The sequence below is a fragment of the Stegostoma tigrinum genome, chromosome 1 (genome assembly GCF_030684315.1).
Source record: "Stegostoma tigrinum isolate sSteTig4 chromosome 1, sSteTig4.hap1, whole genome shotgun sequence".
NCBI classification, from domain to species: domain Eukaryota; kingdom Metazoa; phylum Chordata; class Chondrichthyes; order Orectolobiformes; family Stegostomatidae; genus Stegostoma; species Stegostoma tigrinum.
The window spans coordinates 161744592-161758777 of NC_081354.1; the positions used below are offsets into that span (position 1 = coordinate 161744592).

Here is a 14186-nt window from a genome sequence, read left to right on the forward strand (position 1 = left end):
ATTTGTTTTTATTCATTCAGGGGATGTTGTTCTTTATTGATCATCCTTAATTGCTCTTGAAAAGGTGATGGTGAGCTGTCACTTTGAACTGTCCACGATGCCTTTTGAAATAACCCCAAAGAGGCCAGTATCCCATCATCAAGTCACCCTTTATTTACATGTGGAGAGTCCTTGACACTGATCTAGCTCCCTCACAGCCAGGGTGAACAGGACACTCCTTTTCTTATCTGTCAGCCAGGGCTCCCTGATTGGACCAGATTAACAACCCCAGTCAGGGAACTCATATTCTATGAGGTCTACTTGGCTGACCTCATTACAAACACAACATCATGAAGGAGGGAGTTCCAGGATTTTGACCTAATGACACTGAAGGAATGGGGATATAGTTCTAAGTCAGAATAATGAGTGGCTTGGAAGTGAACTTGTAGGTGATGACGTTTGCATGGTTCTGCTGTCTTGTTCTTCTAGTTGATTGATGTTGTGTGTTTGAAAGGTGCTCCTTAAGGAGGCTTGGTGAATTTCTGCACTGCATCTTGCAGATAGTGCACACTGATGCTACCGATCGCCGATGGTGGAAGGAGTTAACAGTTGTGGATGTAATGCCAATTAAGAGGCTGCTGCTCCATCTCTCTACCTGGAATAAATTCCTTTACATATATAATTGTAACAAGCATGATTCTGGGGCTCTGATTTTCAGGCTGAGCTAAACTTGTCTTCATGTGAAGAAAATTAAAATAATGTAATGAAAGAGGCAGAACTTTCCAAATGTTTCCTCTTCTGTAGCCCCATTTGAAGGTGATAATACCAATGATGGTAAATGTAGAACATAGAACAGTACAGCACAGTACAGGCCCTTTGGCACACAATGTTGTGCCAACCTATTATCCTACTAAGACCAATCTACCCTGCATACCCTACATTTTACTATCCTCCATGTGCCTATCCAAGAGTCGCTTAGAAGTCTCTAAAGTATCTGACTTCACTACCACTGCAGGCAGTGCATTCCACGCACCCACCACTCTCTTTGTGAAGAACCTACCTCTGACATCTCCCCTATACCTTCCTCCAGTCATGTTAAAGTTATGCCCCCTTGTAATAGTCATTTCCGCCCTGGGAAAAAATCTCTGCCTATCCACTCTATCTATGCCTCACATCATCTTGTACACCTCTATCAAATCACCTCTCATCCTTCTTCGTTCCAATGAAAAAAGCCCTAGCTCCCTCTACCTTTCCTCATAAGACCTGCCCTCCAGTCCAGGCAGCATCCTGGTAAATCTCTTCTGCACCCTCTCTTAAACTTCACGTCCTTCCTATAATGAGGTGACCAGGACTGAGCACAATATTCCAAGTGTGGTCTAACCAGAGTTTTATAGAGTTGCAGCATTACCTCACAGCTCTTAAACTCAATCCCCCGCCAATGAAAGCCAACACACCATACACCTTCTTTACAATCCTATCAACTTGTGTAGCAATTTTGAGGGATCAATGGACGTGGACCCCAAGATCCCGTTGTTCCCCCACACTGCCGACAATCCTGCCTTTAATCCTGCATTCTGCATTCAAATTCGACCTTCCCAAATGAATCACATCACACTTTTCTGGATTGAATTGCATCTGCTACTCCTTTGCCCAGCTCTGCATCCTGTGAATGTTTTGTTGCAACCTACCACAGCCCTCTACGTTGTCCACAACTCCACCAGCCTTTGTGTCATCAGCAACCTTACTAACCCACTCTTCTACTTCCTCATCCAAGTCATTTAGAAAGATCACAAAAAGCAGAGATCCCAGAACAGATCCCTACCGAACGCCACTGGTCACCGAGCTTCAGGCTGAATAATTTCCATCTCCTACCACTCTCTGCCTTCAATTGGACAGCCAGTTTTGTATCCAGGCAGCCAAAGTTCACTGAATCTCATGCCTCCTTACTTTCTGAATGAGCCTACCATAGGGAGCCTTATCAAATGCCTTGGTAAAATCCATATACACCACATCCACTGCTTTACTGTCATCAATGTATTTTGTCACAGCCTCATAGAATTCAGTAAGGCTTGTGAGGAATGACCTGCCCCTCACAAAGCCATGCTGACTATTTCTAATCACTCTGTGCTTTTCCAAATAATTGTAAATACTATTTCTGAGAACCATATCCAATAATTTGCCCAACGCAGAAGTAAGACTGACTGGTCTGTAATTTCTAGGATTATCCCTATTCCCTTTCTTCAATAAGGGAATAACATTTGCCTCCCGCCAATTTCCTGGTACTACTTCAGTGGACAGTCAAGATGCAAAGATTATTGCCAAAGGGGCAGCAATCTCTTCCCTTGCTTCCCATTGCAACTTTGGATATATCCTGTCTGGCCCAGGGGACTTATCTATCCTCATGTTTTTCAAAATTTCTAGCACATCCTCTTTCCTAACATCAACCTGTTCAACCAATTGGTGCTCCGTGGTTCTTGCTTAACAGCATTGTAATTCCCCGTCCCCCAATTAAATACTTTCCCATACCGTCTGCTCCTATCCCTCTCCATGACTATAGTAAGGATCAGGGAGTTGTGATCTGCCTGTTTTATGCTGCCCTCACAAATGTCAAGGACCCTCTCACTGGTGAATTCTGAAGCAAAGTATTCATGAAGGACCTCCTCTACCACCTCTGACTCTGTGCAGAAGTTCTCTCCACTATCTCTGATTGGCCCTACCCTCACTCTGGCCATCTTTTTGTCCTTCACATAAGCATAGAGTGCCTTGGGGTTTTCTTAGATCTTACCCACCAAGGTTTTCTCACACCCCCTTCCAACTCTCCTAAGTCCATTCTTCAGTTCCTTCCTGGCTACCTTGTAGACCTCTAGAGCCCTGTCCGATCCTTGCTTCCTCAACCTTAAGTAGGCGTCTTTCTTCCTCATGACTAGATGTTCCACATGTCTTGTCATCCAAAGTTCCTTCTCCTTACCACCCTCCCTTGCCTCAGTGGGACAAACCTATCCAGTACCTGTAGCAACTGCTCCCTAAACAATCTCCACATTTCTGTCTTGTGTTTCCTTGAGAACATCTGGCCCCAACTGGTGCTCTGTAGCTCTTGCTTAACAGCATTGTAATTCCCCGTCCCCCAATTAAATACTTTCCCATACCGTCTGCTCCTATCCCTCTCCATGACTATAGTAAGGATCAGGGAGTTGTGATCACAGTGGGTCTAGGGGAACTGTGAGACCAAGGGATGGGTGCTTGGGTAGTCTATGACTGTAGGGTTGTGAGTGGGAAACCGTAAGACCCAGGGTTTGGGGAGTGGTGAGACTGCATGCAGGACGTGGGGTTTGATGAGCTGTGAGGCCAAAGCTAGATGAGCTGCTTAATCTGCAGTGATTTTAAAGAAACTACCTTTATACTGACTTTGTTGTAGCAGGAATCAGGTCTCAAAGATGACTTTGAAAGTCATTTATTTTACAAAGCTCAGGGGAGACAATGGCCTAGTGGTATTATTTAGGTTTAGATTTATTTATTTATCACATGTACTAAGTATAGGAGTACGTAAGTACAGCAAAAAGTGCATCAAGTCACCATTCACTGGTGCCCACTTGGTTACAAAAACCAGAATTAACAAATTTTAACAGTCGAAAGGTGAGCAGTAAAAAAAATTCTGGATCTCAGAATCCCAAGTCCCATCTCCACAATGGTGCAGGCACCGCTCCAAACGCCAGGATACCCAGAATGCCGATGCCGCCACCCCCACCAAAAGGCCCATTCTCACCACTATCTATTGCTGCCTCACTGGCCCGCTTTCACTGCGGCTGAATCGCCAGCTCACTCTCAACGCCGACTGCTATCCCCTCACCGGCCCAGTCTCACCACTGTGTGCTGCCCCCTCACTGGTCCCGCTCACACTGCCCACTCCTGCCTCCTCCCTGGTTCTGCTCTCACTGCCCTCTGCCCCCTCACTTGTCCCATGCTCACTACCCACTGTCCCCTCACTGGTCCTGCTCTCATTGCCCTCTGCCCCCTCACTGGTCCTGCTCACATTGCCCACTCCTGCCTCCTCCCTGGAACCGCTGTCACTGTCCTCTGCCCCCTCACTGTCCCACTCTCACTGCCCACTGCCCCCTCACCGGCCCCACTCTCACCGCCCATTGCCCCCTCACCAACCCTGCTCTCACCACCTACTGCCCCCTCACCAGCCCTGCTCACAACATCCATTGCCCCTCACTGGCCCCACTCTCACGCTATGAATCATTGGCCTGCTCTCACAGCTGGCACTGCCTCACCGGCCCGTTCTCGCCATCACTCCTGCCCACAGTTGTTTCACTATCACTGCAGGACCTGGCCTTTGCATTCAGCTCCTGGGCTCAGGTAGTTATTAGGGCGAGTGGTGCAGAGAGAAGGGAGAAGAACAAGAGAAAAGAAAGGAAGAGGTAAGAGACTGCTGAGTTGAGTGGAGTTCTGAATGGAGCGACTATCACTGGATTGTCAATCCAGAGTACCAGCTAATGCTCTGGTGACCCAAATTTGAATCCCCCCACAGCAAAGGTGGAATTTGAATTCAGAACAAAAGTCTGAAATTAAGAATCAAATGATGACCATGAAACCATCACCAAATTCTCCTGGAAAGACCCATCTGGCTCACTAATGTCCTATAGGGAAGGAAACTGCCACCCTTCCCTGGTCGAGCTTACATTTGACTCTAGACCAACAGCAATGTGGTTAAGCCTTAACTGTCTTCTGGGATGGGCAATAAATGTCGACCTAGCCAGACCCCATACCATGAAAGAATAGGAAGAAACTCAATTAGGCTAGCTTCTCCTCGCAGTCTGATCAGTTGCATTCGCTGCACTCAATGTGACCTACACTACATTGGAGAAAGCAAACACAGACTGGGTGACTACTTTGCAGAACACCTTTGGTCTATGCAAGCATGACCCTGACCTTCCCATAAACAGTCATTTTAACACAGCATCCTGCTTGCATGCCCACTTGTCTGTACCCGGCACATTGCAATGCTCCAGTGAATCTGAGCACAAAGTGAGGAACAACATCTCATCTTCAGACTAGGCATTTTATAAATTTTTGGACTTAATGTTGAGTTCAGAACCTTCAGATTGTGAACTCACTCCCATTCCTTCCCTTTTAGCTTTACTTGTTACATTCTCTGTCACCATGTTCTCCCTCCCCTCCCTCCACTCCTGTGTGGCTATCTGTTTTTTCCAGTCTGACAGTTAGACACACCCTTGTTCTGCCATTCTCACATTCCAATCACATAAACTGTACTATCAACATCCTTCCTCCTCCAGCACTCTACACTTCATCCCACCCCCGAACAATAGCATAAATTGTTCCCTCCACACTTCACATCAGCTCTGATGAGCCATCAGGTCTTGAAATGTTAGCTTGCTGTCTGCCCATGAATGCTGCCTGTCCTGTTGTGATCTCCAGGATATTTTGTTTTCAGCTTCTTGTGTGGAGTTGCAAGATTCATTTCTTTAAAATTCTCATAACCTTTGCTTCTATCATCAGTGCAAATAAACTAAAAGTCAGAAGTACCAAGCTGGCATGCCTCAAGCATGTGTAAGGAATTTATGTCAAGGAAAATGAGTGGTACAAGCATCACCGGTTGTAAAATTAGATAACTATCCTGAGTTTTAAGAGTTGGAGCAAGTTTTATAGGATCTTTTTCCAACAGAATAAGTGCACTGAATTGATTATTAAAGCATATGAACTAAGTCTGGGAAGATATTGGCCTAATAATGTGAATGGTCTTTGCATGTTCTTTGTGATCTTATTATGAGTTTACTTATTTTGACAAAACTAGCTAAATGAAAAACTTAATTCAAAATTGTAATAAGATTCAATTCATTGTGATATTCAGCGTCCTAAGAGTGCTGTCCACCCGCAATCATCCTACTTTCGAACTGAACGTTCCAGGCCTGGAACAGCAACAGATGGTGACATATTGTACAAAGTCACAGTGAAGACAGGAGAGAAGAAAGATGCAGGTACTAGTGCAAAGGTGAGTTCTTTCTGATTAAGTCTTATCAGATGAGACATCCATGTATGTTAATGAAAGCACTGCCTGGACCAGCAATTAATGCCTGTCCCACTTGCTCTTGAGCAGGTGCTGGTGAGTTGTTTTCTGGAACTGCTGCAGTCCAAGTGCAGTATGTAGACTCTCAATGCAGTTAGGAAGGGGTTACAGAGAATTCCCACCAGACCTCCGAATGCTCTGTGAGGGAGAGCATATGAAATGCTTATGCGTGGATCATGTGGAGAGACAAAAAGAACCCGGATACTTTAAAGACATGAACTTTTGGGAAAGAAAACAGATCTTTCATATCTCAGTGTTTCTTGTACAATTAGATTTTGGAATTACTTCAAAATATTGTCAAATTCCTAGACCTGTGTATTTGGGGAAATGGGTGAACTAAATAATAGTTAGACCAATGATGTTTCAAAGAGTCCCTTTAGAAATGACAGAATATGTTGTTCTGCCAACAGTCTTCTTGAAATGTCCTCTAAAGTAGTTTTGAAGTCATTTTAGTTAAAATAATAACTATTTTAGAAAGTCAACCCCTGGAATTTGGTAGGGGTCTGAGTGATTTAGGGAATGGAGTCCTGGGCATCTGTTCATTGATCATTCAGGGTGATGCCAGGCCACATAAGCAGTTGAGGGAGTGAGGTTATCACTGCCAAAAGGGGTGTGGGAGTCAAGGCTTGGGAGGCAGAGTCTGGAAAGCAGAGATACTTGCAAAGATGGGGAAAAGGATGATGACAGGGGAAATTCAAGGTGGATAGATGGCATGCAGAACAGCATTGGAGGGCAGGGTAGCTACAGGAGGGACGATTTACTGTTAATGAGCACCACCATGTCCTCCGTAGGTGCAGCATAGAGGAGGTGTAGTGCCAAAGGATGGGGAGGATATTTGGTGGTGAAGTTCACTGTGGGGGATTGGGGTGGCAGTACAATTTGGGTGGATGTGGGCTGTCAGGGTACTGCGAGAAGAGATGGTGACTTTGGGGAGGGGGATTTATGAAAATTGCATTCCCTGCCATCGTTTGCTGTTCTCTGGATATGAAGTGCTACTAGAAAATAGCTGGAACAAAACCTGCTGTGGGTGGAGTCTGTGTCACTGATGGATGATGGCAGGGGATCCACTTCTGCTGGATGCTAGGACATTGAAGTGGCAAACACATGAAGCATGTGTTGGCAAATCCTGGCTCCATTTAATCTGTAATTATTTCATTGCCCATTTGTTCTGCATTTAGAGAAAAGGTCCTGAGGGGTCAGATAGCTGGTCAAAAGCAATTTTCACAATGACAGGTGCTTGCTAATGGATGATAAAATCAAGCCCATAGAGATTTAGAGTGTGGAAAGAGACTGTTTAGCTATCAACTCTATGCTAACTAATGAATGGGCTATCTACTTAGCTCCATCCTCTCTGTTCTTTCTGATTGAATACTAGAGCATGTTGAAGGAACTATATGGCCAACTCCTGTTCCTATTTATTATGCTGTTCTAATATGTTTTGTACTCTATTTTATATATGTATATAGTATATATTTCTTCAAATATATGCAGTAATTTAGTATAGATTTCAGAGCAGCTTATGAACATTAGTGCTCTTCAAAGGTGCTTTGATAATAATACTGTAATATGTATAAAAATATTACAACCTTTTTGAATTATGCCAAGAATAATTATGTTTATCTTATGTTGGGTTATGAAAAGCAGAATGACAAAAGAATAAACTCAGAAATAAGTCAAATGCTCCTTTGAACTCTATTTATCAACTGTGTGCAGCACCATTTCAAGATCTCATTTGCTACCCCACCTCAAACCTTACCTCTCCAATACTCCAATCAGACCTAACTTCTCCAATATTTATTTCAACTGTAACTTCTCCAAAGCTCAAATCAGATCTTACTTCGCTAATATTTAATTCGGCCATGATTTCTTCAATACAGAGATTAGGTCTGACTTCACCAATACTCAGTTCAGAACTAACATCTCTGGTATGCAATTCAGGTGTCGCTTTGAAAAGACGATTCTCATTCTTCGGGCCTTCTTCAGAGTTGTATAGAGGTGCTGATGATTCATGTGTTTTATTACAGGTTACATCAAAAGGATCCTCATCCAGTGTTGCACCTAAAATATTGACTTCATGTCTGGGTGTTTCAGGGCAACTTTTAACATTGATTTTTGTAAGACTGTCATTGAGTTTGATTTCTGTCTGTTTTTTCTGAAGCATCTCTGCTGCTGTTGTCTGAGTAGGCTCAACCTCTGTAAGATTCTCAGAGAGCCTGACATCTTCAGGACTGAGATTTGACTTCTTTAGCTCTTCATCAGAATTCTGCTGTGGTGTGCCTGCAGCAAGACTTCTTTGAGATTCAACAGCAAGAGGTCTCACAAGTGGTGTGTCTTTACTTGTACTATCTTCAGATTTGACAGGCTCAGGAACGTCTTGAGACTGAAAAAGCCTTATGACATACAGCTGGGAAGTGTTTGCTGCAGAAACATTTTTAGGCAGGAGGTCTGCTTGACTCCCATGAAAGTTGACATTTTCAAACTGGTTTAAGTTTAACATTTCTGAGTCGTTTACAGACGTATCTGTTGTAGAACTGTCCTCTGTCGTCTCAGCTTCAAGGGATTGTTCATGTTTAACTTCTTCAAGAACATGTAGCGGCAAATCATTTAGCTGTTCTCCAGAATTCTTGTGGGATTGAAGAATGTTTAGCTTCCTCAGATCTGTACTCCCAGTAGGTGTGACATCTGTAGAACTACACTTATTTGACATCCTCACGCTCTCTCTGGATCTCTCTGGTCTTAAATTAACAACACTCCCCTGAAGACTGATAGCTTTAAATTGCCTTGGAGTTGACTTTCTTAGGTCGTCATCAGAACTCCAAAGAACTGAGACTGTACCAAGACTACTTCGAGAACTGGTCCCTGCCTTTGAGCTAGCTGTAAGAAAATGTGGAGATTTGAATATGGTTATACTTTTATACCATCTGAGGTCAGTGTGACTCATCTGAGGTGTACTGCCTACACCAGCATCTTTAGGCTCAGCATCCATGTAAGTTTGACTGACACTGCGGCTTAAGGGATGAATGTGATCCATTATCTTCAAGTTATGTCCAGATATAGTATTGTTTGGATTCTCTTCATGGTTCCTATCTATTTTATCTTGGTGGACTTCTGCTATACCAGGCAGGTTTGATGTATTTAGTTGTTGTATAGAACTCAGATGGGCTGGAGTTGGTTTCAGGGGCTCTTCAGAATTGGAAGCCAAAGACTTCCCCTGAAATTTGCTTGCTAATGGACCATTAAGAATTAGCATTCTCAAGTCTGCACTGTGTTGATCTGTGACATCTATTGATCTCTCTATGCTTGCTTTCTTCAAATCAAGAGTAGGCCTTTCTGCTGTTTTTGTGGTAACACTCCCCTGATAAATGGCAGATTTGCCTCTTTTCTGATTTGACTTTTTCAGTTCATTATCAGAACTCCACAGATATGCATCAGCGCCAAGACTTACTTCAGAAGTAGTTACCACAGACATTATGCTCTCTTTATGATTATCGAGCACTATCAGACTCTCTGTAGATGTGGATTTTATATAACTCTCTCTGAATTTGGTGTCCATCTGATTCCTCTGAGGCATGTTTACCACAAACATACGTGTGAGGTTGACATCAGCATGACTGGCTTCGAGGCTGATAGTTTCAGGAAAATCCAAAAATGACATTTCTGAGTCCTCTCTAGGCTCATGTTCTAGGCTCAAATTCTCACTTGACCCTTTAATTACAGAAACAGAGTGTTGTTTGATTGCTGCTACACCATCAGTATGTGAATTGTCTAGTTGCTCTCCAGAATTTCTATGCAAACTAACTGTCCTAAAACTCTCTTCAAAGTTAACTGGTGAAGGACTCCTCTGATCTTTTCCTTGTGAGGAATTAAGATCAAATCTTTCCAAATCATCACTCAATGAAGGAATGATATCTAAAGAAGTAATCAGAATGGATTGTTTCCTGTCTTCTCTAGAAGTCTTTTCTGATGTTGTTGTAATGCCACTCTGCTGCTGACTGACTGCTCCAAGGTCATTCTGATTTGACATTTTCAGTTCTTGGTCAGACTGCTGCTGAGGTGTCACTGAAGTAATAGTATTTTCAGCAGAACTCTCAAATGGTGTTCGTTCTTGAGCACTAACCGCAGTTTTTAATGTCATAGAGCTCATTTGAGACACTAATTTTCCAGTATTCTGATCGGGTTTGACATCTGTGTAACTTCTCTGAGGTATGTTTTCTACAGAAACATGTGTAAGGCTGATAACTGCTTGACTCAGTTTGAAGCTAGTCTTGTCATCAATTTTCAAAACTGATGATCTGGAGTCAAAATTAGACAAAGTCTCTTCAGGATTCTCCTGCATTTTCTCTCTTTCCATATTCGTCAGGGTGGACTTGATCAGTAGCTGTTCACAACTCCAACAGGATCTAAGTGCTGTAAGGTGATCTTCAGAAACGATTTGCAAAGACCTCCTTCGATACTTTTCTTCTCTAAGGCTATTAATGTTCAGTTTTCCCATGTCTGTACTTCCCTTAGGTGTAAAATCCATAGCGCTGTGTGTAGTTGATGTTCTTTGATCTTCTCCAGGTGACCTTGCTTGGCTTCCTCTTACATGACTCTGTAAACTGTCTGCTAAAAATGTCTTCAGATGTGACAGCCGCACCTCTTTGCTAGAATTCCACTGAACTGATGTTGCACCAAGGTTACTTCGAGGATTAAACACAGAAGGACTACCTGGTAATGAGCCAGCTTGTAGATTACTTTCAGGTTTAGGTGTCAAAAGATCTTGAGATTTTAATTCTGTAGAACCCCCATGGTGTGTCTCCTCTGTGTGGCTCATGCGAGATGTGCCAGGCACAAGAATGCGTTTAAGCTTGATGTTTTTTTGACTCTGATGATGGCTAATGTCGACAAGATGTTTGAGATTTGACAACTGTGGATCATCTCGAGGTGTGCTATTTTGAGGATTCTCTTGAGGTTGCTCCCCTGAAGTTTCCTTTTGGCTTACCTCGACACTATTAATGGTGGAATCATCTAATTGCTGGCCAGACTTCATAAGGAATTTATCTCTTATAAGAACTTCTTCGGAATTGATTTCCAAGTGACTCCCCTGGTACGTTCTTGCTGTGAGACCATTAGGATCAAACTCTCCTAAGTCTGCAGTCTCTTTAAGTGTGTTATTTACAGAACTATTAACACTTGACTTCATCAAGTCCCCAGGTGATGTTTTTAATGTTACTATTACTATGCTCCCCTGATTTTTGATTGCTTCAAGATTCTTCAGATTTGGCTTTTTCAGTTCTTCATCAGAATTCATCTGAGCTCTATCTGCTCCAAGCATTTGATCAGGAATAGTTGCAACAGGACTACCAAACAGTGTGCCACCTTTCTGACCTTGACCATGATAATTATAATCTGTGTAACTCTCCTGAGGTGAATTTGCTATAAAAAAACGTGTAAGATCAATTTCTGCATGACTTGCTTTGAGATTGATAACTTCAGGAATATTCAGCATTAGTGTGCTTGGAAGGTCTTCAGAAATACCCTCTATCAAGTTCCCCACTTCTTCGTTTGTATCCTGTTGGTTGGCTTCTAATACATCATTAATGAATAAAATGGCTAACTGATGTCCATAATTTCCATGAGATCTAACTATTTCAAGATCCTCTTCAAAATTAACTTCTGCATGTCTCCTCTGGTAGTATCTTGCTGAGGAGGTATTAGGATCAAGCTCTCCCAAGTTGTTACCCCACTCAGGATTGTTATCTACAAAAATAACCACCATGGATGATCTCCTACTTCCTTCAGAAGTCCTTTCTTGTGTTATTGTAACATTACTCTGCTGATGACTGACTGTTTCGAGACTGTTTTGACTTGGTTTTCTCTGTTCTCCATCAGTACGCTGCTGAGGCGTAAATGAATAAAAAATGCTTTCAGAAGCATTTGACGTGCCACTCCCAACTGGTGTTCCACTCACAATGTTGATATGAATTGCCTGAAGTGTTTCTAGTGTAGAAACTGCTTCTTGTGTGATGTGTACAGTCCCATCCAGCTGCCCTGCAGAATTCCTAAGGAATCCAACTGTTGAAAAGCCTTCTTTGGTATGGACCTTGGAAGGATTGTCCTGAAATTTTCCTGTTTCAAAACCATTAGTGTTTGAGTTTGTTAGGTTTGTACTGTCCTCAGGTGTGGCATTCACAGAACTATCCATATTTGGTATACTACGATCTTCTTTAGAAGTTCTTCCTGGTTTAATTGGAAGAGCATTGTCCTTCCTCAGTTCTTCATCAGGAGTCCATTCAGGTATGGCTGCACTAGTACTTCCTTCAGAAGTAGGTGCAGCAGGACTATTGATTGGAATGATTTCTTTAGGACTAGTTTCAGATTTGAGTTCATTTGAAGACAGTTGATGGATCAATTTTGTAGGAGTCACATTGTGCCTCATGTTTATGTCACTTCTTTGAGGTGTGTTTGCTCCAGAAAGGGGTTCAGGATTGATATCCACCTGATTCTCACTCAGGCTGCCTTCTTCTGGATTACTCAAACCTGAGTTATCTGCGTCATGCTTAGATATATCTTCTATCACATTCCCCTGAGGTTTCTGCACAATGGAAGTATCATCTTGTTGAAATTTATCTATACCATGAATGTTTGAATTATTGAGTTGCATTCCAGAATTCTCATGAGATCTAATTGTTTTATAGCCTTCTTCAGAGATGACTTCCAAAAGACTATCCTGAGGTGTTCTTGTTAAAGGGCTGTTCAGCACTGGTTTTCTCATTTCTGAACTTCCTTGAGGTGTTGCATCTGTAGAATTAATCTCACTTGAGTTTAAATCATAGCCAGTATTTTGTATTATTACAGAATTGTCACCATCTTGATCAATGGCAGCTGCCGGAAGATTATTCAGATTTAACTTCTTCAGTTCTTCAGTGGATCTCCACTGAGGTGTACCTGAAGCAAAACCTCTTTCAGTAGCAGTTGAACTAGGATTCTCATATGGTGTGTCATCTGAAACACTAACTTCAAGTTTGAGTGCCTTAGGACTCAAATCTTGCTGATGAAATTTATATGGTGTTCCTGTAGTAATACTCCTTTGTTGATTACCTGGTGCAAGGCTCTGCAGAACTAAATTACTTGGGTTCTTATTAGAAAACGATTCAACAGTGGCTGCACTAAGACTGCTTTGAGAATTGAATTCAGAAAGATTCCCTGATGGTGTGTTTGCATTAGCACTGACTTTGGGTTTCATTGCCACGAGGTGCTTTTGTAGCTTGAGTGCGCTAGGATTCTCCTGATGCCTGTCCTCTGTGTGGCATGTTGGAGGTATGTCTGCCAGAGGAGTATCTTTAAGATTGATGGCCGTTTGACTCTGACTGAGGCTGGCTTCGACAGGATGATTTAGATTTGGCATCTCTGAGTCATCCCCAGTTGTATCATTCATAGAACTAGAAGCAGTAAGTTTGTTTTGGTTATTTTTTTCCATACCATAAACGTTTGAGTTGTTTGCTTGCTGTAGAGAATTCAAAAGGGGTGTAACCATTGTAGGATTCCCTTCAGAATTAGATTCTAAGGGATTTCCTTGATCATTTCTTGCCACAGCACTGCTTTTAGGTTTGAGTATCATTTGAGGCTTAGATTTGTTAGGGCTTTGATGGAGTTTTATCGTGATATTCAGATTATTATGAGTCTTCCCAAGTGGTACAAGTGCACTGTTTATTTCTACAAGTCTTTCTGGATAACTGTTGCCTATGGAGCAGTTGAGATTTAAGTTCTTCTGGTGTTGTATTGCACTCTCAGTGGATGTAGCAATGTTAACACTCCCATGATGGACATCTTTTGGCAGGTTATTTACATTTGTCTGCAGTTCTCTTCCAGAGCCTTTGACTGTTACAGCAGCGTCACTGATTTGAGGAATGACTGCGGGAGGAGTATCAAGATTTGATTTCCTTGCAAATTTTCCGAGGCACAAAGAGGTTGTGGGTGCTGCAGGGTTCTCTTGTGGTCTCACTTCAGTAAGACACTTTTCCTGACTGACCTTTTCAGGAGTCTGTAAATGCTCCTTTCTGATAGCTTCTTTTGGCCATACTGATAGATTATCCTGACGGATAGTGGCTGTCTCCTCATTTGCCAAGTTTGGCATTCC

The 14186-nt window shown here is 42.6% G+C and overlaps 1 protein-coding gene across 1 annotated transcript in view; it reads left to right on the forward strand.

The window, feature by feature from the left end:
- The window catches only part of LOC125453954 (lipoxygenase homology domain-containing protein 1), a 222096-nt gene that overhangs the window by 7932 nt on the left and 199978 nt on the right, over positions 1 to 14186 (forward strand). The window contains exon 3 of the mRNA XM_059649887.1: positions 5852 to 5992. Within this exon, the coding sequence (XP_059505870.1) occupies positions 5852 to 5992 (141 nt within the window). The remainder of the gene's footprint in view (positions 1 to 5851; positions 5993 to 14186) is intronic.